The sequence below is a fragment of the Atractosteus spatula genome, chromosome 25 (genome assembly GCF_055471065.1).
Source record: "Atractosteus spatula isolate fAtrSpa1 chromosome 25, fAtrSpa1.hap1, whole genome shotgun sequence".
NCBI classification, from domain to species: domain Eukaryota; kingdom Metazoa; phylum Chordata; class Actinopteri; order Semionotiformes; family Lepisosteidae; genus Atractosteus; species Atractosteus spatula.
The window spans coordinates 7,500,894-7,525,077 of NC_142730.1; the positions used below are offsets into that span (position 1 = coordinate 7,500,894).

At 51.0% G+C, this 24,184-nt stretch overlaps 1 protein-coding gene across 3 annotated transcripts; it reads right to left on the bottom strand.

The window, feature by feature from the left end:
* Positions 1-1,151: 1,151 nt before the first annotated feature.
* vps72b (vacuolar protein sorting 72 homolog b) lies at positions 1,152-23,926 on the bottom strand. 3 transcript variants are annotated; one of them, XM_088904888.1, is made up of 7 exons: positions 23,901-23,926; positions 7,557-7,690; positions 6,057-6,209; positions 5,388-5,511; positions 3,874-4,050; positions 2,680-2,824; positions 1,152-2,032 (listed from the first exon to the last, which is right to left on the bottom strand). In XM_088904888.1, exons 2-7 carry the CDS (start codon positions 7,671-7,673, stop codon positions 1,627-1,629), a joined length of 1,122 nt encoding a protein of 373 aa, XP_088761014.1. In that variant the 5' UTR covers positions 7,674-7,690; positions 23,901-23,926; the 3' UTR covers positions 1,152-1,626. The 3 variants fall into 3 exon arrangements, with proteins under 3 accessions (XP_088761014.1, XP_088761016.1, XP_088761015.1); XM_088904890.1 differs by lacking the exon at positions 23,901-23,926 and adding an exon at positions 20,756-20,774; XM_088904889.1 differs by lacking the exon at positions 23,901-23,926 and adding an exon at positions 8,056-8,074.
* Between the last annotated feature and the right edge of the window lie 258 nt (positions 23,927-24,184).

The window sequence follows — 24,184 nt, forward strand, 5'->3', positions numbered from 1 at the left end:
GTGGACCAGCAGCTGTGTGCTTGAGTGCATGGGCCACCAGCCCCAGGACTGTGCTCCCATCAGCCGATTCTGCCCTGCAGTTCTCAGTAGGGAGACATGCACTGTAATCTTGCAACATGCTCGTTACTATTGTCTTGTTCTACTGTAGTTCTTCCTGTGGGTTTTTTTTAAATCGCACCGGTACATCACACTACCACACAGCTCTTGCACTGAACACATTCCAGTAGCCCTGAAAGCACTCAGAGAGTAGGGCCCCTGGGTGCAGGTGTCAGCTAAAGAAGGCACACAAACAACAGGAATAGGCCATAGGTCAAGCTATATTGATCCGCCCAACAAACTTCAGTGAGCCTGTTAAGCAGTAAAGAATTAAGCCTCTGATAAACACTCACCTTTGAGCTAGGCCCAGCTGACTACAATTAAACTTCAAGCTGCGACTGCTTCCTCACACAAATCTATATACGGCAGAGAGATAAGACGTCTGCTGCCTAGTTTCCATCTGAACATCAGATCTAATGCAACTCCTCCCTTTCCTCTTGGCTCCCAGCCCATGGGCGGCTTGTGTTGTTTTCATACTTCCTGTGCATCTGCTGCACGCAACTCCAATCACAGGGTCCCCCAAACCACCCACTCCCCCCATAGTTTTCCAGCACCTTCACCCTTAATCTCCTCAGTCACCGGAGCCCTGAGTCACTCAGGCAGTCTTTCCTTGGCTGGTAAGGGATACAGTGGGAAAGACAAGGGCATCATCGCTCTGCACTACAGCACGGCAGAGAAAACACACTTCTTACCTTCAAAACGGTCTCTGCTTGCCCCGTGCCTCCTCCTCTTCCTCCTTCTGCTCCTCCTCCTGAGGCACCCCTGAAAGCTGAGCGATCCCGCAGAGTGTGTCCCCTGCTCCCAGTAGCTTCCACGTCTCCCGGGGGAAAAACCCGGGGGCCCGATTTTAAAAAACGATGTCTGGTCGTTTCCCGGTCTGCTGAGGAAACGGGGCCCGGACGGGGAGACAGGCCCAGAACCACCAGGTCCATCGCCTTCGTGCCAGGCTAGATCTCCAAAAATCCCGTCCCCCTCCCGCCCCGGATCAACAGTGCCCTGGACCCCCCCTCACTCACCAGCACAAGCAGGGCGAAACCCACAAACGCACTCAGAGGTAGAATAAGGGCCCCCCCTTGAGGTTCTTCTTTATTAACCAACCTGTACAAAATCAGTATAAACCCGCAACGACACCCCCCCCCCCCTAACAACAACCCTCTCTATACCCCGGGCAGACCCAGGTGACCCAAGCTTTAACTTGTTTCTACAACTTTTGTTTTTCACCTTAATGAAGGTACCCCCCCTTGCAGCACATACAATGGCGTATGCTGTGGTTTTCTCAACACTTGGTCTTGAACGTATTCCCCTTCGCAATGCCCGAGCAGCCGGGTCAGCAGGCGGATGGCAGCCCACAGAGCTGGACAGGGTGACCCCCGGGGGTGCGTAGGGGCTTGGGGTGATGGAGCCCGAGGGAAGCCTACGCCGGCGAAAGCACAGGGCCGCTGTAAGAGTTCATGTGGATCCTATCACCATCCCATCCGTCCCAGCAGTCTTTTCTCCGCTGTCCCACCCCCTCCTCCGCCAGCAGCCCAGCTATGTGGCGGACATGCTCTGCTTAATGATGATCTTTTGGCGGGGTCCCCGGGCACCGGGGTCCCCCGGGAGGCTGCCGCTGGTGTTGGGGAGCCCGTGGGCGGCCACGTACTTCTTGTAGGCCTCGCGGATGATCTTGAAGGCCCGGATGTTGGCGTAGGGGATGTCGGTGATGGGGTCGCGGTAGAGGGCCGGCTTGTGCGTGACGGGGCAGATCTCGCGGGCCGGCGGCCGCAGGGGCCGCGGCCGGGGGAAGACGCCCTGGAAGGTGTCATCGTCGCTGAAGGTGATGAAGGCGCGGGCGCACTTCCCCCCGGGGGGCTGGGCGGCCTGCTGCAGGGGCTCCGAGAGCGTGGGGGCGAGAGGGGGCGGCGCTGCCGCCGGCTGCTGGGTGTCCTGGTCCAGCCTGCAGGGGGGAGGGAGTCATGACGGTTAACAAGCAGCACCCCTGTCCCTGTCCCCCCAAAACCCGCGGGTTCACACACCAGACCGCCTGTGCCACACGCGCCTACACCTCCGCCCATCAGCAACAGCACCGGCCTTCCCCACAAGACAACACGGCGCTGTAGGCGTGTGTCTGGCACCCCCCCACGGGTAGGAATCGGGGTTCGGGCTCAGTGCTGGGCAATCCTCCACCACCCCTGCTGTAGCTACCCTTGACCGTGTTCTGCACCCCGCACGCGGTGCGCCCCCCTGCTGCGACAGCTGCTTGGTCGCCTCGTGGCGCGGTGCTGCCGCAGCCCCCCTGCAACACACAGTGCAACCACCCCGTCGGCCATCACCGGTTACCCCGGGGGAAAGGGGGCGCACCGGAGAACGACGGACCCCGTCCCCCCTCGGCTTTTAGTGGAGACACTTTAGGACCGACTGCAGTCCCCACTGCCAGCGGTCATGAAGAAAAAAACAGAAGAGGCACGCTAACCCACCCAGGCCCTGGCTAAACTCCGTATCAGGAGCACGAGCAATCTGGACAACCTCGACACAGCGACCCCCCCCTCCCAAATCCAGCCCAGGATCCAGTCAGCGACGGGTGATGTGCCCGCCCCGCCTCACCCTTCCACGTCCACGTTCTCCTCCTTGAGGTGCGTGTCGGACAGCAGGGGCATGAGCACGGAGTGGTAGCGGATGGTGGGGCCGTCGCAGCGCCGGCGCTTGTGGACCTGCTTCTTCTTGTCCGCCTCCAGGCGCTCGTAGTTCTCTGGCGGGGGGGGGGAGAGAGGGGTCAGGCACCGAGCGCAGGCTCCGCAGGAAGACATAAGACATTGGGGGGGGGGGGGAACGGTCAGGCTCTAAAGCAGATACAATTTTCAACTTGATTTTTATTTCAGCTTTTTGCTACGTTGGGAACTACTGCATTTTATAAAGGACTTCACGTGTGTGGGCGATCGAGCTGCTGAAACCCTTCATGAGGTTGCCACTCCGCAAAATGTTAGTTCCAATAAGGGATGAATTAAGTAACCGAGAGCTCTGCAGGTGCCAGGGGCTCCCGGGATCGGAATTGGGAAGTACTGCTTCGGGATACAGACAAGCTTCTGTAATTCAGGCCGGGGTTAGGAATGGCACCCCTGGGTGTCACTTTGCATCAAAGAGATCTCACCCCCCCTGCCCCTTCTCCTGCCCATACAGGCAAACTCCTGAGTGCACGCAAGATGCAATTCACTTCCCTCTATGAATTTCCAACAGAGACAAAAAAAAAATGTTTTCGGGTGTGTTTCATAGTTCTATCATACAGGAAAGGGGATGGACAAGGCTGGACAAGGCTCTCCTGGTTGCCTGTGATGGGCTGGGCAGCTGTCAGACCACAGTGAAGTCTGCACCATCTACTCCTCTACTTGAGCACTGCGGCGACTCCCGAGTGAAATGACAAATGGCTCTGCAGACGGGTGTGTCTGAGGCGTTTCCATCCATCCATCCATCCATTTCCTCACCTCTTCTTCCAGCTTAGGGTCATTGGGGAGCCAGAGCCTATCCCAGCAGGCAACGGGTGCAAGGCAGGGTACCCCCCCGGGATGGGACGCCAGTCCATCACAGGGCAGACAGAAACAAATATGCACCCGCTCACACTGAGGCGTTTCAGATAATAAGGGAGTCAGCTGGAGAGCTTATAACAATTTTAAAACAACTGGAGATCACAAAACTGAGCAAGGCATACAAAAAAAGTGTATAGATTAACTTCCCCCCCCCCACAACAGAGGAGTAATTTCCCTCCCGTGCCGACAGGACCCTGATCTCCTCTCGGCCTCTCACCCAGAGATCGGAGATTGATCTCGGCGGTGATCCTGGCTTCGGCCAGCAGCTCCTCTTGGGTCAGGGGCCGGTCGTGGTAGGGGCCCTTCCTGCGGCGCGGCTGCACCCGCCTCTCCTGGAGCCGCAGGTACGTCAGGCGGGTGTGCTCGGTGGTCGACTGGCGCACGGACTTGCGGTCTGGAAGAGGCAGCGGGCAGAGGTTTCTGGGCTGCAGCCGATGCCACGAGCATCTCCCCCCCCCCCATCGGGCATTTAACGGGCAACCGCAGTCTCGGTTGCTCAGAGCGGATGTTAAACCTCGGTCACTAAATTAATTCATGGGCGGCAAGGAAAAAAAAATCGAACAAATTTTGAACTGAGCACAAAATGGTGAACTTTGTGAAAGTACTCTAAGTCGCCGTGATATCGCAAACCCCTGGTCTCGCCAGGAGTGAGAGCTAAAGCGCATGCGAATCGCGACGCGAAGCGGCCCTTCCTGCTCACTAGTCACCATACTGACTAAATGTACTGTGATGGACGAGCGAATAAGCGCAGGCTGTGCTGCAGACACTTCACCGCAGAAATGCTCCAATGTGATCTGCGTGCAGAGTTAACAAGTAAGTAGCATTTGTCTGCAAAATGGAAAGCAATATTTCTATTGGACTAAAAGAGATGTTTGTAATAGGGCCACAACACATCACTGGAAGTATTCTGTTGCCTCGTTCTGAATTGCAGAATATGGCGCTGCGCATACCTGGAAATGTCATCTATTTTGTGACGTACATTGGACGTTTTACATGTTACTGTGTACATTTTACTTTTATTGTGGCTTGAAACACACTCATCAATGCTGACCCCAAAATCTAAAAATGGCGCTGCAGTTCCCCTTTAAAATGATAAACCACAGAAATTCATTTAACTCTAACAAGCCTCTCTAATGTAGCACAAGAGACTGATTATAGGAGCCTGCAGGAGACAGAGAACCAGCTTCAGTCTGTGAGGAACCACATATTGTGAAAAGTGTTAAGTACTGGGACGGTTAACTGAAATTTGTATTTCAGATCAAAAGATTAATATACTTTTGCCTTATATTCTTTTAACACTCTGGGCTTCTGGGTTTTATTTTGCATACAATGAAGTCATGTCAGAACAACGTTATCTGTAGTGTTCAATTCCCCCCAATTCAGGTGAGAAAAAGTACCGAGCCAAACGGAACAACAGGTTTTTCATCCGCCCATCCATTTTCAAACCACTTCTCCCAACTCAGAGTCATGGAAAAGCCGGAGCCTATCCCGGTCAAGCAGCAGGTTCAAGGCAGGGTACAGCAAGTAGCTGTGAAGCGGAGAGCAAACAAAATACCAGTCTGGAACCAAATCCAACAATCTGGAAGGTCTTGAAAAAGAAATCACTGGAGGAGTGATCAATCGACAAACTCCGGGTCATTCAGGGAAGGCGGCAGCAGTCAATGACAGGAACGTTATCAGGACTGTGAAGTAAAACCCAAAAAAGAACAGAGGAAGAAGCAGGGGTCTTACTCTCTCCTATGTCATCCTGCAACTCCAGGGGCTCCTGTTTCTCCTCCTTCTCCTTGACCGACCCGCTGGGCGGCGCAGATGGCCTCTTCGGCTTGGGCTTGGGCTTGACCACCTTGATGGGCTCCTGGACAACACCGTTCGGACACAGACGACACACGGACACCGAGTCAGGGGCTGCGACCACACGGTCGGCCACATTCTCGGCATGCGCACCACCGCTCCGCAGTTTGGAGGACAGTCCAGCCACCGCGGAGAGATTTAACAAGCGCCGGGCGGTCAGCAGGTTTCTGCTTAATCGAAAGCAAACTTCAAAAGCCCGCCAAGGGCAATCACTGGGATCAAAAAACACAAAGGCAGGTCTTCTGCAAACCCCTCGGGAGCCAAAAAAAATAGCACAGCAGTGTCAAAAGGAAACCTGTTTATTAAGAGTGCAAAGAGGAGGCACTTTTAGACACAAAGCCTAAGAGCTGGAGAAAGCTACCCTGCCAAGTTGCTTGAGACGATTCCTCTCTGAGACCCTCCGATCAGACACCCTTCAACAAAACAGCAACATAGATTATCTTATTCCCAGGGAGTAAATATTCTGGAATACCGTGTCTTGGCTGCCTGCAGACGCCCCATGAAACCAACCCCCGACAGGCCCAGAGTTTCTCAGAGCCGCCCCCTGACCTTGTAGGCCTTGGTGACCACCCGCCGTTTCCTGCGCGGCTCGTCCTCCTCCTGGTCGCTGTCGGGCTCGTCCCCCTCGTCGATGTCGAAGTCGCTGTCCACCTCGTCCTCCGTCTCCGACTGGTCGCCCTTGTACTCGTCGTCGCCCGACTCCTGCCGGCGGAGAGGAATGAACCCGATGGGAGGGCGCGGTGCCCCTTTAAGAGCAGTCACTCGTTTTCTCCAGGATTCATCAAAAACACTCCAGCGCCTCCATACATAGCGGCAGACATTACAAATTAATTACAAATTGGCACGAAGGAGTCAGAGATTAGTGCTAATCAGGCTGTGTGGAACACAGCACTGAATCTTTATACCACTGGATATACACTTTATACAATGCATCTGCAATTTAATAACTGTTGTTGGGATTTCAAAGAGACCTAGGAGCCCTAACTGAAACACCAGCTTCTCTAGGACCAGGATTGTAGACCCTTGGCTTCGGCCATTTTTACATGCTGATGTGTACCATGCTGAGTTTTGTTTTTTGGTTATCACAGAGGTGCCCGCGGCTGTCCCCGACACACCTGTGGGGCTCCCACACATGAGCAGTGCAACACAATAATAATCAACTTTAATTTATATAGCACCTTTAAAAGGTGGCTTTCAAAAAAAGTTCTTTGCAGGACGACAACAACAACAATAAAAAAATGCCAGTTTTATCACAGCCCTGTTTACAGTTTACAGTAACACAAGAAATTCAATTCAGGTGGCAGCGTCAGCATGCGTAGGCTGCAAAGGAACAGGTAAAGGTTTTATTCCGTGCTGAAAGGAAAAGAAAAGAGACACTACGTCTTGGCTACGGAGCCTTCTTCAGGTGTGTTTAGTTTATATCTGAACAAACTTCTTTTCCTTTCAGCGCGGAATAAACCTTTACCTGCCGCGAAGGTAACGTGGATCAGCTTTTCCTGTGCTGCTCTACATCGGTGGTTCTCGCTGCTGGTCCTGGCCACCAGCAGACACGGGGGGGAGTGAGGCTGTATCAGGACACCACTGCAGCGAGCCGGCGTCTCTCCTTGTGCTCGAGTCCAGCTGGTTACATCTGTCCTTCATATTAGCCCAAGAGCTCATTACCGTTACAAATCTCCTTCGGGCTGATAAGAGCAGAAGACGCCTCAAGTAGAAAACCTAAATAAATTAACTCCGTTGATGAAGGGAACAAAAGCTAGCGGACATATGGGTCCAGAAACACCAGATGTGAAATCCAGTGATCTTCACCAAGCTTACCGCCCATAACGACACATGCTGAGGTGTTCGTGTGCGGTTCGCTTTATGCTCGGTCTCATAACATTTCCAAATCTACGATTTTCATTTCAATGAGGGAGACCTGTGTAAACGTTTTAAGCATACAAAATGACTACTGTATTAACTTGTAGCTTCCAATTTAATATTTCCTGTACTACTAATTTTATTTCTAATAAGAAATCTGTTTTAACGTAAAGTCTTGTGTTAATAACTTACATCGTTGAATCCACCGTAAGTCGTTTTGTAGAATTCGTCATCTTCTTCCGCGTCTAATAATTTAGACATACGGTTTCCCGCCGTCTTTCGCGGTGCTCGACCGACGGCTAAACTCATTTTTGGGTAAACTTCGTCTGCAAAATAAAAATAAATAAACACGACCACCTCAGCCTTCAGTAGTAAAGCTGTACTGTAAGATATCTGTAAGATTAAGATATCCGTTTACTTCTAAATAGTACCGTCCGTCGAATTTAACAAGAACGTTATTTTTGTGAAAACGCCTTGGGTTTTTTTTTCTGAAAACTATATTTAAGTCCAATTATTTTCTTTATTTAAACAACAGAATTAGACACTATTCGCAATCCGGCTTCCGGTGTAAGGCGGCCATTGCATGTTTTAAGTCTTTGTAATTGATTGCCGAGCCTTGAATCCAGACTCAACTAATGGAGCTGAACCGCAGTGGTTGTGACGAGTTTATACCAGGAGGTGACAGTGTTACCTCAGCATACACCCCCTGCAAACCTCTACAATTCTTTCTCAAGCCTCGGTGTTCCTGCAGTTAAATGAATATCGTCTGACTGAGGATCCGCTCGCACATTTTAGCATTTTCTAATGAAATATGCTCCTCATAGCCCTGGTTAATGCTAGAATGGTTGCGCATGTCCGCGTCACAAAGGGATTTGTTCACAATATTCTGGCTGAAAAATCAGGTGATGAATCCTTCAAAGGACGTCAAAACCAAAGCAATCCAATCCAGTTCCCAGGAGTCAAAATGCCTCCCCATGTGAGATAGCTCAGGTGAACTGGTTAATAAATTTGGACAATTATTAACTTCATCCGGCTGTGAACGTTTGACAGTTATCGTGAAGTTGCCACCTGCATCGAAGGAACCAGTTAAGTAAGTAAATCACTATATCAGGAGACTGAGCCATCACAGATCATCACCTACCAATGAAGCGGCAGTGCTCAAGGTTCGAGACTTGTAACTGGAGGGCTGCGGGTTCAACTCCAGCTGTGATACTGCTGTTGTATCCTTGAGCGAGCTGTTTCACCTGAATTACTCCGGTTAAATAGCCAGCTGTATGTCGGTAAATGGGGGCAAATCTAAGCTGCCCTAGATAAAGGGTGGAGTGGTGGCTCTGTGGCTCAAGATCGGCGCCTGTGGCTGGAAAGTTGCTGGTTCAAATCCCATGCCTGGCAGAGGAATCCTACTCCGTTGGGCCCCTGAGCAAGGCCCTTCATCCCAACTGCTCCAGGGTTGCTGTACAATGGCAGACCCTGTGCTCTGACCCCAGGCTTCTCTCCCTGTCTGTGTCTCATGGAGAGCAAGCTGGGGTCTGCGAAAAGACAAATTCCTAATGCAAGAAATTGTATAGGGTTAATAAAGTGATGTGATTATAAAGGCATCAGACAAAAAAAAAAGCAAGTTGATTTTAAAAAAGTGTAAACAAATGTATGATTTAGCAGCTTTCTTCTCTCAAGCTCTGTTGCACTAGACTGAAGAGACTCAGTTCCTTTTAACCTGTGCTGTAGATTGACAGGGACACCAGCCCTGGTCCTGGGTGGCTGGCTTGTGCAGGTGTTTCATCCTTGCTTAGCTCTGTACAAAGTCCAATCAGCTCCTAACTGCTGAAGTGGGCCCAATTTAATAACTGGTGCTAGTGTTTCAAAAAGACCTAGGAGCTCCTCTAGGATCACGATTGGAGGCCTTTGGCGTCAGCCATTTTCACTTGATTTGCAAGCAGCTGTAGAGAACACTTCAAAGCAACAGGCAGTTGAAGGAATCACCAGCAGTACTAGCAACATGGCGTGTTGACTGTTTATACACAAACACAGGTGGAGCTACATGTGACACCTACTAATGTGCTAGTACCAGTTGTGCCAGGTTAAAACTGATAGCAACAATGAGTGCGTCTGTGTTGCCAAAGCATTGAACATTCCTGCAAGGTCATAAAAGTAAGAGACGATTTGGACTAATTCTAATCCAACGATGTTTGCATTTCTTCCTCTGCCTAAGCAGGCTGCCTCTCGATATACCGTATGTGAGTCTGTGGCATAACCACTGTGCTGGCTACCCTCTGCCTGCTGCCAGGGGATATTGGGATATAGGAACTGGTTGCAATTCTGCTGCCAAGCCTCAGTTTGAGCGCTACAGCTCCTCAACGCCTTTTTCATCCAGCTGCCTGCCACCTGGGTTTTCACAGAAAGCACCGATGGACATGACAGGGAGTGCCCCAGTGCCTGAAAGCAGGTCCCTTCGAAGGATAATGTGTGAAAAAGAAGCAAATATAGTCGAAACAAAAATGCATCAGATCTCAGTCAAATGTGGTGCGCGCTAACCATACAGAAACGTGCGTGAAGGGATATTAGGCGGGATGGATGACTTTGCAAATTCTTTACGTATTTCAGGTTATTACAGACTGCTTCCAGAATGCACTGGAATGCATACATATGTTGTACCAGCTAAAACTGAAAAGATCTGGTATGCTGCACGAAGGACAGTCTGATTCTTGAGATATTTACGTGAACAGGGCAGATATGTTCCCTGGCTGCATTCCCCACATTCATCTCAGGCCACAGCTGCAAAGAATGGGGCTACTGATGAGGAGAATGAGGCGGCTGTGCTTTAAGAATGGGGACAGGCGAGGCGCTCTCATCGAGAGAGCATCCGCAGAGTTTCAGCCGAGCAGTTTCACCTCCGGCAGAGGGGGAGCTCTCCGAGTCGGACGCAATCCCTCGAATTCTGGACGGAGCGTTGGGTTTCACAGTTTCGGGGGAAAAGGCCGTGGCTGTCCCACTCCGGATCTGGAACGCTTTCCCGATTATTTTGCCTCCCACCATCCTCCTGAACCAGCAACCCTGACCTAGTGGCTACCCCCCCCACCCCCACTGCAAACACAGGGGACCCCGAGAATCCTGCCGCTCCCCAGCCTCGGACTCAAGAACAGAGGGACCCGTGGACACCATGCAGAGGCCGCCAGGGCTGAGCACCCACCCTCCCTTTGAACAACGCCAGTTGGCCAAAACTCTCCTTCATTCTGAATGCTTTTAGTGTCCGTAAGAGTTGCACCATCAATAAAGACTGACACGGGTGCCACCCCTAGAAATTAACGCTGTTCCTAAGTATTAGTCTTCCTTAATATCCCTCTTGCACAGCAGCCCAGCACCCACCATGCTTTAACACAAATTTCCACTTAAGTGGAAACCTGTAATACTTAATAGAAGAATTCCTTCAATTAGCATGGCGGCGTGGCTGAAGACAAGGAGCTTGTGTTCCGGAAAAGCACCAGCGGGCAATTTAAAAAATGAGGATAGTTTGCCGACAAGAGGGGGAGAATTAGCACAGCCAGCTCTCTTGGTAATTGGTAGTTATTCACATCAACGATCGCCTCTAGCCTGGACCAGCGGTGAAACATGGAAAGCTCTGCGGATCAGTTTAATCCGGACCGGTCATCCCGGACCCAGTGGCTGCCCCACCACTAGAGGGCACCGGTGGGAACTTCCTTGGAAGTGTAGATTTAAAACATGAGAACAGGAGCCACTTCTTTACAAAAAGGGTGCCGGGAGGGTGGAACCGATACCGTTGCTGAAGCCGATACCGTGGTTTCTTTAAAGAAACAGCTGGGTGAGGTTTCTTGGAATAATTAGCTACGAACTACTACATGGCCTGCATGGGCCGAATGACTCCTCTCGTCTCTGTCCTTATTTGCTGACGGTATTCCACTGTGAGAGAGCACGCCGCCGGCTTTCATTATATACGTGTTCGGTATTTCTGAGACTCAGAAGGAATCAATGTTTGGATCACGAAACTCTGAACTACCAAACGGGCTCGTCGGATCGAATGGCCTCTCGTTTTTAACCGTTCTGAAACGTCAGAAAGAAACACAACCATTTGTCAGCGTCTCATTTATTTAATTTATTTTCCGGGTATATTGACATGCAAAAGCGGTACAAACGAGAGCACTTTGAAAGAAGGGGCTGCGCTCGAGTAGCCATTGTTTTCAGCTTGTTTCAGGCCAGCTGTATCTCCCCCGATTGCTCGTTTTTCCCCAAAAGCTCCGGACGGTAATAAACTGATCACCCACGTTGTCCGGCCGCACACACCTGATGGGCGGTCTCCCAAGTGATCCAGCCCAGAGGAGCCGCCGTAGCAGAAACACACCCGCCTGCGCTGCAGAAGAACCTCCCCAACCAGAAAAGGGGAATATTTTGGGGGGGGGGCGATGAGAGAAACGAGTCCAAACAGCAGAAGCGGAGACCCCTTACCCAAACGCAATTGCAATACCCAGCAGCACCACTAGATGGAGCAGCAGGTGGAAAAAAAATCGCGTTTTTTGCTGGCCTCGCTGCATTGTGGGGGCAGTTGACCATAGACAATAGGTTTTTTTTCCTCCCCCCCCTCGCTGCTGTAAAAGGCAGACACAGAGAGACAGCCCCGAGGCCAACAATAGAAACAGTGGCGCCTATTGTCTCAGCTGCACGAAAAGGCCGTGCGCTGTCCCGAATAGGAAATAGCCGATCTGCGGTCCATCAGCAAAATGCCACGCTCACACGTGACGGGCCTTAGGAAACGACCTTCCAAAATAAATTTTCCGTCCCTTCCGCTACCCGCACACAGTCGGAACGGGGAACAGGGGAGCGTGTGTTCAGCATGAGAGCCCCGAGCAAGTGTTCAATTCAAATACTGCTCGTCTGCGCTCCAATGGTAAAGCACCTGAGGGCTCCCGGAAAAGTTTACCCAGCGCTGTCACGCCGGAGAGACAATCAAGACTCCTTTCACTTTGAAGACAGTCGGATCATACACACACACACACACCCCTCGCTTTGTGCGTCCTGTTCAAACAAATGGCAAAGAATCTTCTGACGTGCGTTGTCGTTGTCGTTGTCGCTTGAGCTGCGGGGAACAATCGCCCGGATCTGGGGTCTGTCAGGTACACTAGTTCTGGAAACAGGTCCCGCCGCCGGCGGCCTGGACCCAAGTGAAGAACACGAGAACTAGAGGAGTTGCGCCCACTTGTTTTGTCATTAGTATGCCGTTGATCTAATGACTTCGCGCAGCTGTTTCTTGAAAGCAGCCCGGGTATCGGGCTCCACAACATGGCTGGGCAGATTGTTCCACACTCCCACCACCCTTTGTGTAAAGAGGCACGTCCTTTTTCTCGGTTTTAAACGCACATCACATAGTTCCCACTTGAGCCGTCTGGAAACACTGGACCAGGACAGAAAAAAAAACAGCCATGTTGTGATTTTCGTGTACTATTCAAATTCAAAGCGCTCTAGTGGCATGACTGGTGAATTGAAGTTACTGAAGGTGAGCTGCTTTACTCTATTAAATTTCTGTCAGTGTTGTACATACAGCGGTTCACTTTGATCTCAATTTTCCCATTAAGCAAAGCTGATCACTGGTAAGAGAGCTGCTTTGGAGAGGGGTCCTGGAACAGAATTTGGGGAACCCCTTTGAATATAGATGAGTATTTCCTCATCCGAGTGAGGGGGACTCTCTTGTTCAAGGTTTTCAAGAAACATCACTGTGGAATAAACCATACGAAACAACCAGCCAGCTGGGAACAAGGTACACTCATGTCTACAAAGTCTACAATATGTAAAATTGTACAAAATGTGCCTTCCACTCATCTCCTGGTTCAATTTTATCCTCCCACGCTGCCAGATTGACAGATTAATCCTGTTTGACCGTGACATTTCCAGTAATCGCCCTTGTGCACACATTGCAGACTGGAACTTTAATTAGACCACAGGTATGCGAAGAATTTCATTTACAAGGATAACAATAATATTCTAATAATAGACAAAAGACCTTTCTGGGTTGGGAACAGGGAAGTCGTTTAAAAAAAAAGTACTGAGTCATTCCTGCCCGAGTATCGTCTTATTTCCTGTGGTTACTCGCTGCATTCACCCTGCGAGATCCTGTTAATCCCGGGGTCTCAGCCTGAGCAGTCAATTAAACAATTAACCTCATTAGAAGCAGATAGAACTTTTATATAGCGACTCAAAGCTACCTGTGGCCTTGGAAATGTGGGCTGGGCTGTGGACGAGGTTGCTGGCAAACTGCCAAGTAACACGGGATAATGGGAAACAAACGGATGAAACAGGAGGCACTCTTGCTGTTTTCTTTGTGGGATTAAACGAATGGATTAATTCTTCTGCAGCTCGAGCTGCTTTACAGCACGAACAGGCCATTGAGAAAAAAAAGGAGGCAGAACACAATGTTCTGCAGGAAACGGTGATCTCACCAGCCAGGAATGTGAAAACACAGACGCTCGGCTCCCCGAGGAATCTGGAATCGCTCCAGACCACAGGCACAGGCTTGAGAGTGACCACACACACACACACACACACACACCGCTTCCCTGCTTCCAATGGGAACACACACAAGAAACGGCCCGAGCGATTCCAAAAATAATGGGAAAGAGATTAGGGCAGAGCCGGAATGCAGCGTGGGACAAGCAGATTAAAGAAAAAAATGGCAGACCGAAACTGGCGAGGACAAGAATGAGGAGAATGTGGAATCCGGCACACTGTGGTGTCTGGAGCGCCCAGACAGCCCCGCGGGAGAGAGTATGGCCAGGGTGGGGGCTGGCCGCAAGCAGTTCAGCCCCCAGGTGCACTCACCTTGGCCTTCTCTGCCGGGCTCGCCTGTCAAAACTACAGAGCAGCTGGAGCAAACAAGCTCAGCTCAGGGGCACCACTGGCTGAGCAGCCAGATCAGGCTGGTGCTGGGAAAAGTGCAGGGGAACCTTTGTGTGGATTCAACAGGCAAAAACAGCAGCAGTATTGGTATTACTCTGACGCCGATACTGATGCACCACGTTGAGGACACTAAGCAGCAAAGGCATAAGCCTGGGTTTGCACCTTTCTTACACACAAGAAAGGTCACAGACAAGAGGAAGCCCATCTGGCGTGCTCCACACTCCCGCCGCCCTCTGTGTAAAGAAGCGCCTCCTGTCCACGCTGGAGAATCTCATCCAGGCCGTTTCTTGACAGACGCCACGGGCTTTGGCTTCAACCATATGGCTGGCCAGCCTGTCCCATACTCCCACCTCCCTCTGTGTAAAGAAGGGCCTCCTGTTCTGTTTCTTGAGAAAGCCAGGGCATCGGCTTCCAACACATGGCTGCACCGAATGGCCTCTTCTCGTTGGTAGCTGTTCTTCTGTTCTTGTGCTCGGTCACGCTGCAGGCCAACATCTTTGACGTTCGAGGATCTTGGGGGACACTGGGACATGGGGTCATCCGCCTGCCGTGGCAGGGATTACCCGAGCAGCAGACCGAAGCTGGCCGAGTGCCGCCCGGTTGGTAGCGAGGCGCTGTCAGGACCAGCCGAGATCCGCATCGCCAGGGTCTAGCAGTGAGGCCAGTGAACGACCCGCCAATCGTGCTGTCCCCCCCTCCCCCAACTCTTCCCGCAGGGCTCCGTGCAGCTCGCGGATTCATCAGCAGACGAAGGGCCCTGACAGAGGGGTCAGACCGTCACGACGCACAGGAGTCGAAGCCACGAGTCTCAGAACCCTGGGGCTTCCAAACTGGTTGGGCAATAAAAAAAAAACAAACAGACAAGAAAAGGCCCTTCGACTCATTCCTGCCTGTTGGGCTTCTCTGTCATTTCTGGATCAGGGAGAATCTCATCCAGTGGTTTACCGAAAGATCCCTCACCCCCAGACCTGCTTGCACGTCGCCAGGACAGTTTGAAAATCAGGAAATTCCCTACAGCATGTCAGCACCTGGCAAGGCCTATACTGCCAAAACACTTTAGGAGAATAGTAAAAAATAAAAGCATTTTACCGTCAAAGCCATCTAACACATCAGTCGTCTCGGAATTTCAAAGGATTACATCTTCGCTTGTGTAAGGGGTGCAAGTTAAGGCATGTCCCGCCGAGACGGTGAGGGAGGGCATGAGAGGGAGCAGTGGAATGTCTAGGACTTGTTTGTGCAGGAGAATGTCCTTGATTCAGCTGTAACAGCAGGGAGCCCAGGGGAGAATCACATGGGGACTCAGTCCCGACCCAGTCTCTCCGCTATAACCATGCCACACCGAAGGACTGAAGAGCACCGTCTGCAAGATCAGTTAATCTACTGTGTCTGCATGTTAATACCAATCTTTGTATCACTTTCCTTTGGCTTTTACTGTGCTTGGCCACACTAGATCCCCCCTAAAGCTGCATTGCATTAATGCCGTTTTGAATAGAACATAAGAAAAAGCACAAAAGGAGGCCAATTGGCATATCTGGCTCTTTTGCTTGTTAATTAGCTAATTGATCAAAGGATATTATCCACTTGTTTTTTGGGGGATTCAAGGGTAGCAGCTGGAGAGCTTGTTCCAGACCCCGGCCACTCTTTGCGTAAAGAAACGCTTTCTCGATCTCTGCTTAATTTGGGTCCTCGGGTTCTCGTTTCACTGCCGGTCCTAAAGCTGTCCTCTTTTAGATAACCATTCAAGACTCTAAATAACTCGCATTAAATCCCTCCTTTGTACTAAATACAAATGGAAACTGGACAAGGCAAAAACATGACGAATGCACTTGACTTTGGACAGCATTTTCCTTGTAGCTTGTAGCTGTGTCTTGGAGAGACACAGAGAAAAATTTGCATTTTGTGTTTCACTTCTTAAAACCAGCAGGCTGCAAAGCAACAGTAAACAGGAGACAGAAATAGCAGGGAGCCATCAAGAGCACAGGGATCCCAATGAAATCAGTTGCTTGATTTGCGTTTTACTTGAAATATCTGCATATGCACACAGTCTACCTACAAGAGCAGAGGGGACCGCAGGGAGCAAAGAAAACATGCTCATGGTCACTGCAACATCCTTTTGTGTTTTCTGCCAAATTGTACATCACACTCCCCCAGCTGCCCCCTGATAATTTGATAGTTACTTATACTACATAGAAATACTCATGAGAATGCACAGCTGTGAACGGCAGCTCAGACTTCTAACTGGAGATGTAAATGTGGCAGAGCAGGAAGGAGGATTTGCTATGCAGATGTGGGAATGTATTTTTTTCCCATGACAACATCTTCCCGTGATCTGAGCCTGCATTGCCCTGCCCCGAGGCCACAGGAGTCCTGTGCTGTTCTATCCTTATACCCACTGACAGTTAAATCACTGCAGACTCATGGTTAGAACACACCTTAACCCAAAACACACGTAACCCCTTGAGACAGACAGCGCAGCACGGGAATGCTCTGACACAGACAAACAACATCATTAGGGGCTGATTTACCCAGCCCTTAATCCAGGTGTGTACGCCCAGGAATGCTGCCCAACCTCTGGCTGATCTCTTCCAAACCCTGCAGAATCTGCATACCGACCTCTCCCCCACCCCAAGCGAAGAGTGGAGCAGGGGAAGCAAATGAGTGTCGCGCAGTCTTCGGGAGCTGTGTGCTTGAGCCTGTGCAATGCTAATACCCATCAGCCGAACGCAGAGGCATGCCAGCCAAGAATGCATTGTGAGAGGAACGTTGCAGGTTCCACAGTGCTATGCACACATGCGTGTGTTTGTGTAGTCCTGTCTTTGGCTGCTCAGAACTGAAGACGCCCAGCAACCGCAGATCAGCTGACGGGCCGAAAGTCAGGCGGTGTAGGAGAGCATGGGTGGATGTTCCAGATGGCTGCTTTTGAGACGATGTGACAAAGTTTGCATTCCATAGGAAATGCTGGCAGCAGCGCCCTTGGGTTTTGTTTAAACTGCAGCACAGCAGGCTCTTGCACAACTGCAGCTCTTACGGCTACACAACAGAAAACACAAAATGACACGCACTTCAGTTTCGTTCTTCCAACACCCGAGGTTGGGTTTTACGCAAAGGCAACAAAAAACAACTTTTGGCATCTGGCCGAGAGGGGCTGGAAAGCATATTGGGTTCAATGGCTGGGCTGCTATCTGCATGGAGTTTGCATGTTCTCCCCCCTGTTCACGTGGGTTTCCTCCCACAGTCCAAAAACATGCTGGGAGGCTGGATTGGCCCTCATGTGAATGGGTGTGTTTGTGTCTATGAGTCTATCCCTTGCAAGAGCAATTGAGGATATAAAAATGTGGGAGCGGCATAACAGATACGATTCCATGTTTGTCTCTGCGGTAACCAGAAGAAGTCCAAACAAAGGAGCATTTACCTTCACATTCAAAAAACATTCCTCAACGATAGCAATGCATTCTGTACCAGCACAGGGCATTGACGCTGCATGACACAGCAGAGGGTGTGACTTCTAAAAAGTAACTCGGAGCAAGTTGTGAGGACTTTGAGAGAAAGTTCTGCTTAATTTTTTTACAACAGTACAGCTTTGGGGCTACATAGTTTTAGGGAGCTAAGTGCTGCAGCCTCTCAGATCTTGGGAGCATTCTGCCCGTGGGACCTTCTGTGGGGAGTCTGCACGTTCATCTTATGTCTGCATGGGTCTTTTCTAGGTGCTTCAATCTACAGCCTTCCTCCCCAGAACTTGCTGGTGTCTCTAAATACCTCAAGTGCAAATGTTTGTCTGTGCCTTTGCATCCCAATCTTTTCCCTGCTGCTCCCAGACAGGCTCCGGCTCACAGCAAACCTAACTGGGAATAAACAGCTTTCTGCTAAAGGATGGATGATACAATGTCATTGTCTGGCTTGTGTCCCCCGTTTGAATTAACATGCCAGAAAGGGTTATGGGAAGCCAGAAGCTGCCGGATGGCATGTGTTGTGCTCCTTTGGGAACAGTACCCAGTCATTCCGGAACGACAGCACTATCCCAGCGTGTTTACGCTAGTGGGTATTCCTGACTGTGCTGGAGGCCAGAGGGATGCATTCTGGAGAGCAATCGGTAGTGTTTTTACTGAACATGCATACTGGAACAGGACCAGAGCCTCCCGATCCGAGTAAACTCCTGTGATCCTCCTATATCCCGCGCTTTTCTGGCTGCGGTTCAGGTGAATTCCAATCCCCAGGTGCTTATGAAATGCCATCTGTGACCACGAATCCCCAAGAGACTAAAACTGGACAGGGTCTGGATCTGGAAAGAGATCCAGGAGAGCTTGTCATTTGCATCTCCAGGAAGGCAGGAGATTTCCACAGGCTTTGCATCCAGGGAAAATGACAGCCTGTGAGATTGTGTTGTAACAAGAAGGGGGAAATGGATAAGAGTCCCGATGCACAGCAGCTGGATCCGTTCTGGCTTTTGGAGAGGGCTCTTTTGGAGATGGCCCCAGCATCACCCAACAACTCCCAGCTGGCAGCCCCACTGGAGCTCAGCAGTGCTCAGTACCTGGATGAGAGACCTCCTGCAAAAGCTAAGGCTCAGGCAGGAGGGTGACCACCAGGGGGCGCGGGCACGCGGCCTCTGCGGGTGATTTCCTGCCACCCGGCTTTACCTGGCGATAAACACGTCAACCACAAGGGGGGTTCCCCGTCTCTCTAATCCCCGCTGGAGTTTTAGGTACATTTCTGAGGTTTTCTTAACGCCCTGAAAACCATACCTGTCCCCGTTTTTCTCTCCTGGGGTCTGAGGCGATACGGGCGGGAGGGGGGAGGTTAGCACAGCGCTCTCAGACTTTCATGACGACACCTTTACCCAAAAGCAACCACAAGTATAACTCACACCACCACCTGGCAACCTCTTACTCCTGCCTCCTACACTTCAAGCTCCTCACCAGTTCCATATGAAATCACACATTCAACACAAGATCTTGTTACTGACTTTCAAAGCTATTCATAATCTGGCTCCTCCATACACCTCTGCCCTCCTCCATGTCTGTGCTCCCTCTCACAGGCTCCGATCATGCGAGGCTGGTCCTTGGCTCACTGCACCCAGGACTAAATCTCGGACTGTAAGTGTCCGTGCCGTTTTCTCTGGCTGCTCCTCTGTAATAGAATGTGCTTCCTCTCGAATCTCCGAGAGACACATTCTTTGATTCTCTTAACCCCAAACCCACCTTTTTACTCGGGCCGATGTGAGACCGCTCTACATTCGAGCCTGTCTGTATAGAATCTTCGTGTTTGGAAAGGCCCTTTATAAATAAAAGTTGTTGTTACTGGAAGTTGTTATTGTTAAGTATCTCTGCTCAAGAGAACAGCAGCGGTGTCTCAACTGTGATTCGAACCCGCAAACTTCCAGGCCTGGCTGTACAGCCCCGCCCACTGCCCTGTTCAGATAACAAGACAGTCCCATTATGAGCATGGTGAAGATTTAATGGGGAGATGGGGACATTTTGACATCTGAGGTACATATTCTCCCCTTCCAGTGAGATCAGGGTAAAAGCCCAGTGAGATCAGGGTAAAAGCGCAGGACAGTGTGGTCAAGCCCAGTGAGATCAGGGTAAAAGCAAAGTACAGTGCATTAAAGCCCAGTGAGATCAGGGTAAAAGCGCAGGACAGTGCGGTCAAGCCCAGTGAGATCAGGGTAAAAGCGCAGGACAGTGCAGTAAAGCCCAGTGAGATCAGGGTAAAAGCGCAGGACAGTGTGGTCAAACCCAGTGAGATCAGGGTAAAAGCACAGTACAGTGCAGCGAAGCCCAGTGAGATCAGGGTAAAAGCGCAGGACAGTGTGGTCAAACCCAGTGAGATCAGGGTAAAAGCACAGTACAGTGCAGCGAAGCCCAGTGAGATCAGGGTAAAAGTGCACAACAGTGCGGTCAAGCCCAGCGAGATCAGGGTAAAAGCGCAGTACAGCCCAATAAGATCAGGGTAAAAGCTCAGTCCGGAGTATGCACTGAGGCCGGATGTGTTTCTGCCAAGCCGGAAGCAGAGCCCCAGTCCTAATATTTCAGATTCCGCGGACGCCAGCTGTCACGCTGAAGGCCTTCAAAAGCAGTTTCCCCGCAGTGCGGCCCCTCCAGATCAGCTCACAGAGACACAAGTGTGGGAAAAGGCTTTTCGAAACAAAAATGGCACCCAGCTCGCCAACTTTCCCCATCTGCTGCTTGCGCTGCGAACGCAAACCGAAACTTAAACCAAAGCAGCGTTTCCACTGAACAGAAACTGAGTCAGAAATTAGAATACTGCGGGGCTCCGGGTCGGCGAGGCCAACACGCGCGAATGGCTCACTTCATCTGCCGTATGCGACACAAAGCCTGAGTCAGCAACTGCAAAACACCGACTGTTGTGCTGCGACAGGGATGATGACGGGGTTTTTTCCACAGCACCACGTTGAATTCACCAGCCTTTTCTCGCTCCTGAGCGGCGAGCATGGAGCTGTAACGCTCCATTGCTTGTGCGAGCCGGCTTACCAGCGCGGTGACGTCGCCGCCCTTCCCCGCAGCCGCCGGGCTGACGGGAGATCTCCCTTTGGCTCAAGAGGCTGGGTCCCTGCTGAGTGACGCCGAAGGCCCGGGTTCGAGTTCCCCCACGGAGGGGGGGCCGACCTGAGGCGCCAGCGGCGAGGGTGCCCACGTGAACCCCGTAGCGTTACAGAGCTGCCGATGCTGCGAGCTCCAATCTGCATCGTCCTGTCCCTCTTGGACCGTGTTTGGCACGTAATTGGTTAATTAGTTGCCGATTATGCAGCTGGTGTTCTGCAGGCTTGTGGTGAGGCTCGTCCCCGCCTCACACGTGACGAGAAGTGGCACTGGGCCGGCGCGGGCGTCAAGAGCTGTCACACGGAGCACGTGGGGGAGCTGCTATCCGGAAGCTGAAAATTTCCAAGAAGTTTATCACATTGGGAGGGTATATAATAATACTAATAATAAAAGATGTTGGGCAATTATTATATAACAAGAATAATCTACCCGCCTTCTGTAAAGCAGAAACAAAACATGCTCCTCTTGTTCTCCAGCACAGAAGCCAGTTTTCATCATGTAGCTCAAACTCACATTACCAGCCCTGCCTGGTTTATGCAACTAGTTTGGCTGCACTGTGTGTGACAGGAAGTTCTGACAGGAGTGAAGACTGATGAGTATCGGCCATTGGGACCCGGGTGGTATCCAGGAGAGGCGACCGAAGCCGTAAAATCCATTTTAGAAATCATTTTAAATGAGGCTCACCAGCCAATTTCTGTGGCGTAGAAAGTATCCTGTAAACATATACTCTGTGTACCAGAGAAGACGGGCCTGAACGCTGTGTTTACTTACGCTGCATGTGAGTACCTGGGCCACTTAACCCAGTGACTGCACACAGACAATCAAAACACAGATGTCTCAGGCTCAGGCGCCAAAATAAAGGAGAAAAATAATTTTAAAAAATGAAAGAGAAAGCACCCGCTGATAATGGTGTTGACAAGCCGAAAACAAAACCGCACCTTAGCTGGGGGAGATTAGACAAGAGGAGGAAATACTGTCCGGGGAAGAATTGTATCCCTCCTCCAGTGAAGAGAAAATATTTGCACCTGCAGGCCCGAGCTTGCCGGCTGACGCGGACAGCGCGAGTTTACTTCGAAGGAAGAAGCGCGTCTTGAAGAGGGGCAAAGTGCACACAGGTCGTGCAGATATCGCCTTTCACGAACACCTGACTCTCCCCATCGGCGGTAGACACCCACTCTGCCACTTCCTTAGCGTAAACACACTCCAGAATGGGGAAAAAAAGAACGGAATACATTTTCTTAAATATACTTGTATATGTCACCGACTCCAATGCCTGCCCCTTACAGAGTGAACTTGAGCTCCTTCATTTAGGATGCCCAGATATAAGTGTAAAAGTTATCTTTACTTCCACGCCTCTTAACCTGCTTAATACGGACAACTGATGGTTATATTCCACTACTGTATAGCTGCACTGGTGACCCAAATGTCTTTGTCATTTGGGTCACCACTTTTAAGTGTGAAGACTACTTAAAAGCTAACTTGTTTTTTTTTCTCTCATCCCGTGCAAGTATATTTCTTTTTGGTTAACGAGTCCGCCGAGGGCCCGATTTTGGTGTCCGCAGGCCCTGGGCACTTTCCCTCCGAAGCATGCAGAAAGAGGGGTCAACGCCAATCGCATGACGTCGATTGACATGACGCACTTTACACTACTCTAATGCTAAACCACGTGATGGAGGGAGCGAGTCAAGACAACCATCGCTTCCATACTGCTAGTGTCTAGAGCAGCCGCTCGACAGCGTGTGATTATTGATCTGGAGCACCTCGAGCCGACAGCAAGCATGTTTTTCCAGCTCGTTTTCCGTTCGCGACTCATGTCTCCCTGCTTCGTAGGCCCCAGGCGCTGTGCCTGCAGTGCCTCATGGGAAGTCGGGCCCTGGCTCCGTGCTGTGTGAAATGCGTGACGGATCGCATTCCGGTCTTTGAGCTGCCAGCCGAGCGGATCTCCCCTCCGGGACGAGCAGGAGCACCAGCCGGACTCACGCGCAGGTCAAGAAGAGTTTCGCCCGCGTCTTATGGTAAACAGCGGCGGTAGACCTGAGAATGCAGGTAGCACGAAACCGAGATAAGCTTCCGGGAGGTGTGCGGTTTAAAAAAAAACAAAAAAAACACACACCCAGGAATTTGAGGAAACGTCCACCGAGAAATCGTCAGGACGCTCTGCGTGGAGCACGGCAGGGCTCAGCTGCCAGGCCTGCTCATAGCGTACGGTTGAAGCAACTGATCGGCTCCCGCCAGTTCTAACCGCTGGTTTTAACAGGGGCACCCCCCCTAAGGAAGGGGAGCGGGGGGGGGGGGGGGGGACAAGGGCCCACTTTCACAAACGCCCTCGGTCAGTACACTGCTAGATTGAGCCATATCACAACAGACAGCCCGCTGAAGCTCAGTCCTTGGTTACCAGGCCTCCATAAGGCCTGAATGAAGAGTGTTTACGACAAAGTTGTTTTTCCTCTCCACCAAACCTTGGCCCTTGCTGGCATTTTCTTGAAACGCCTCGGCTTTATGATCATGTTTGTATACGGCGCTCATTCGCTGCTCGATTAAAGAAAAAAAAAAAACAACCCCTCAAGGTCACCCCAGGCTTATCGGGAGGAAGTGCTAATCTGTCAGATTCCTCCCATGTCTCCGCGTCTCATTAAATCGTCCAGGTTTGGCAGGAGCCCAGGCTGCAGGGCGGAAATGAACAGGAACGTCCAGCCCTTTGAAAGAACGGGGTGGGAGGTCTTCACTCTGTTCGCCAAGGTTTTATTTTATCCCTCATTAGACAACAACCGTATCACCCTGCAGCTCCCAGCTGGCAGCCCCCTGGAGCTCAGCAGGTACCAGTACGTGGAGGGGAGACTCCTGGGAAAGCCAAGGCTGCTGTCTGTATGGGTCCTAATGCGCCAGTACAGCGATGGGGACACTATGCTGTAACAAAGGCCTTGTCCTTTGGATGAGACATAAAAGCAAGGTCCTGACTCTCTGTGGTCATTAAAAATCCCAGGGTGTTTCTCGAAAAGAGTAGGGGTGTCACCCCAGTGTCCTGGCTGAATTTCCCATTGGCCCTTACCAATCATGGCCTCCTAATAATTCTCACCTATGAATTGGCTTCATCACTCTGCTCTCCTCCCCACCGAGAGCTGGTGTGTGGGGAGAGGACTGGAACACTCTGGCCGCCGTCTCAGCATCCAGGTGGGGCTGCACACTGGTGCTGGTGAAGGGGATCCCCATTACCTGTAAAGTGCTATACAAGTGTAAGGATTATTATTTGCTTATAGAAAAGTTTCAGTGCCTTCATGAATTAAGAGGAAACACTTCCATCATCATATTTCCTGAAGAAGGCTCCAGGCTCCAAACCTGAAGAAGGCTCCACGGCCGAAA

Coding starts and splice junctions, on each gene's coding strand:
- vps72b (XM_088904888.1), bottom strand. CDS start 7,673: ATGAGTTTAGCCGTCGGTCGAGCACCGCGAAAGACGGCGGGAAACCGT. Junction 5,512..6,056: donor TGGTCACCAAGGCCTACAAG/GTCAGGGGGCGG, acceptor GGTGTTGTCCAG/GAGCCCATCAAGGTGGTCAA. Junction 2,825..3,873: donor GATCAATCTCCGATCTCTGG/GTGAGAGGCCGA, acceptor CCCCCCCGCCAG/AGAACTACGAGCGCCTGGAG.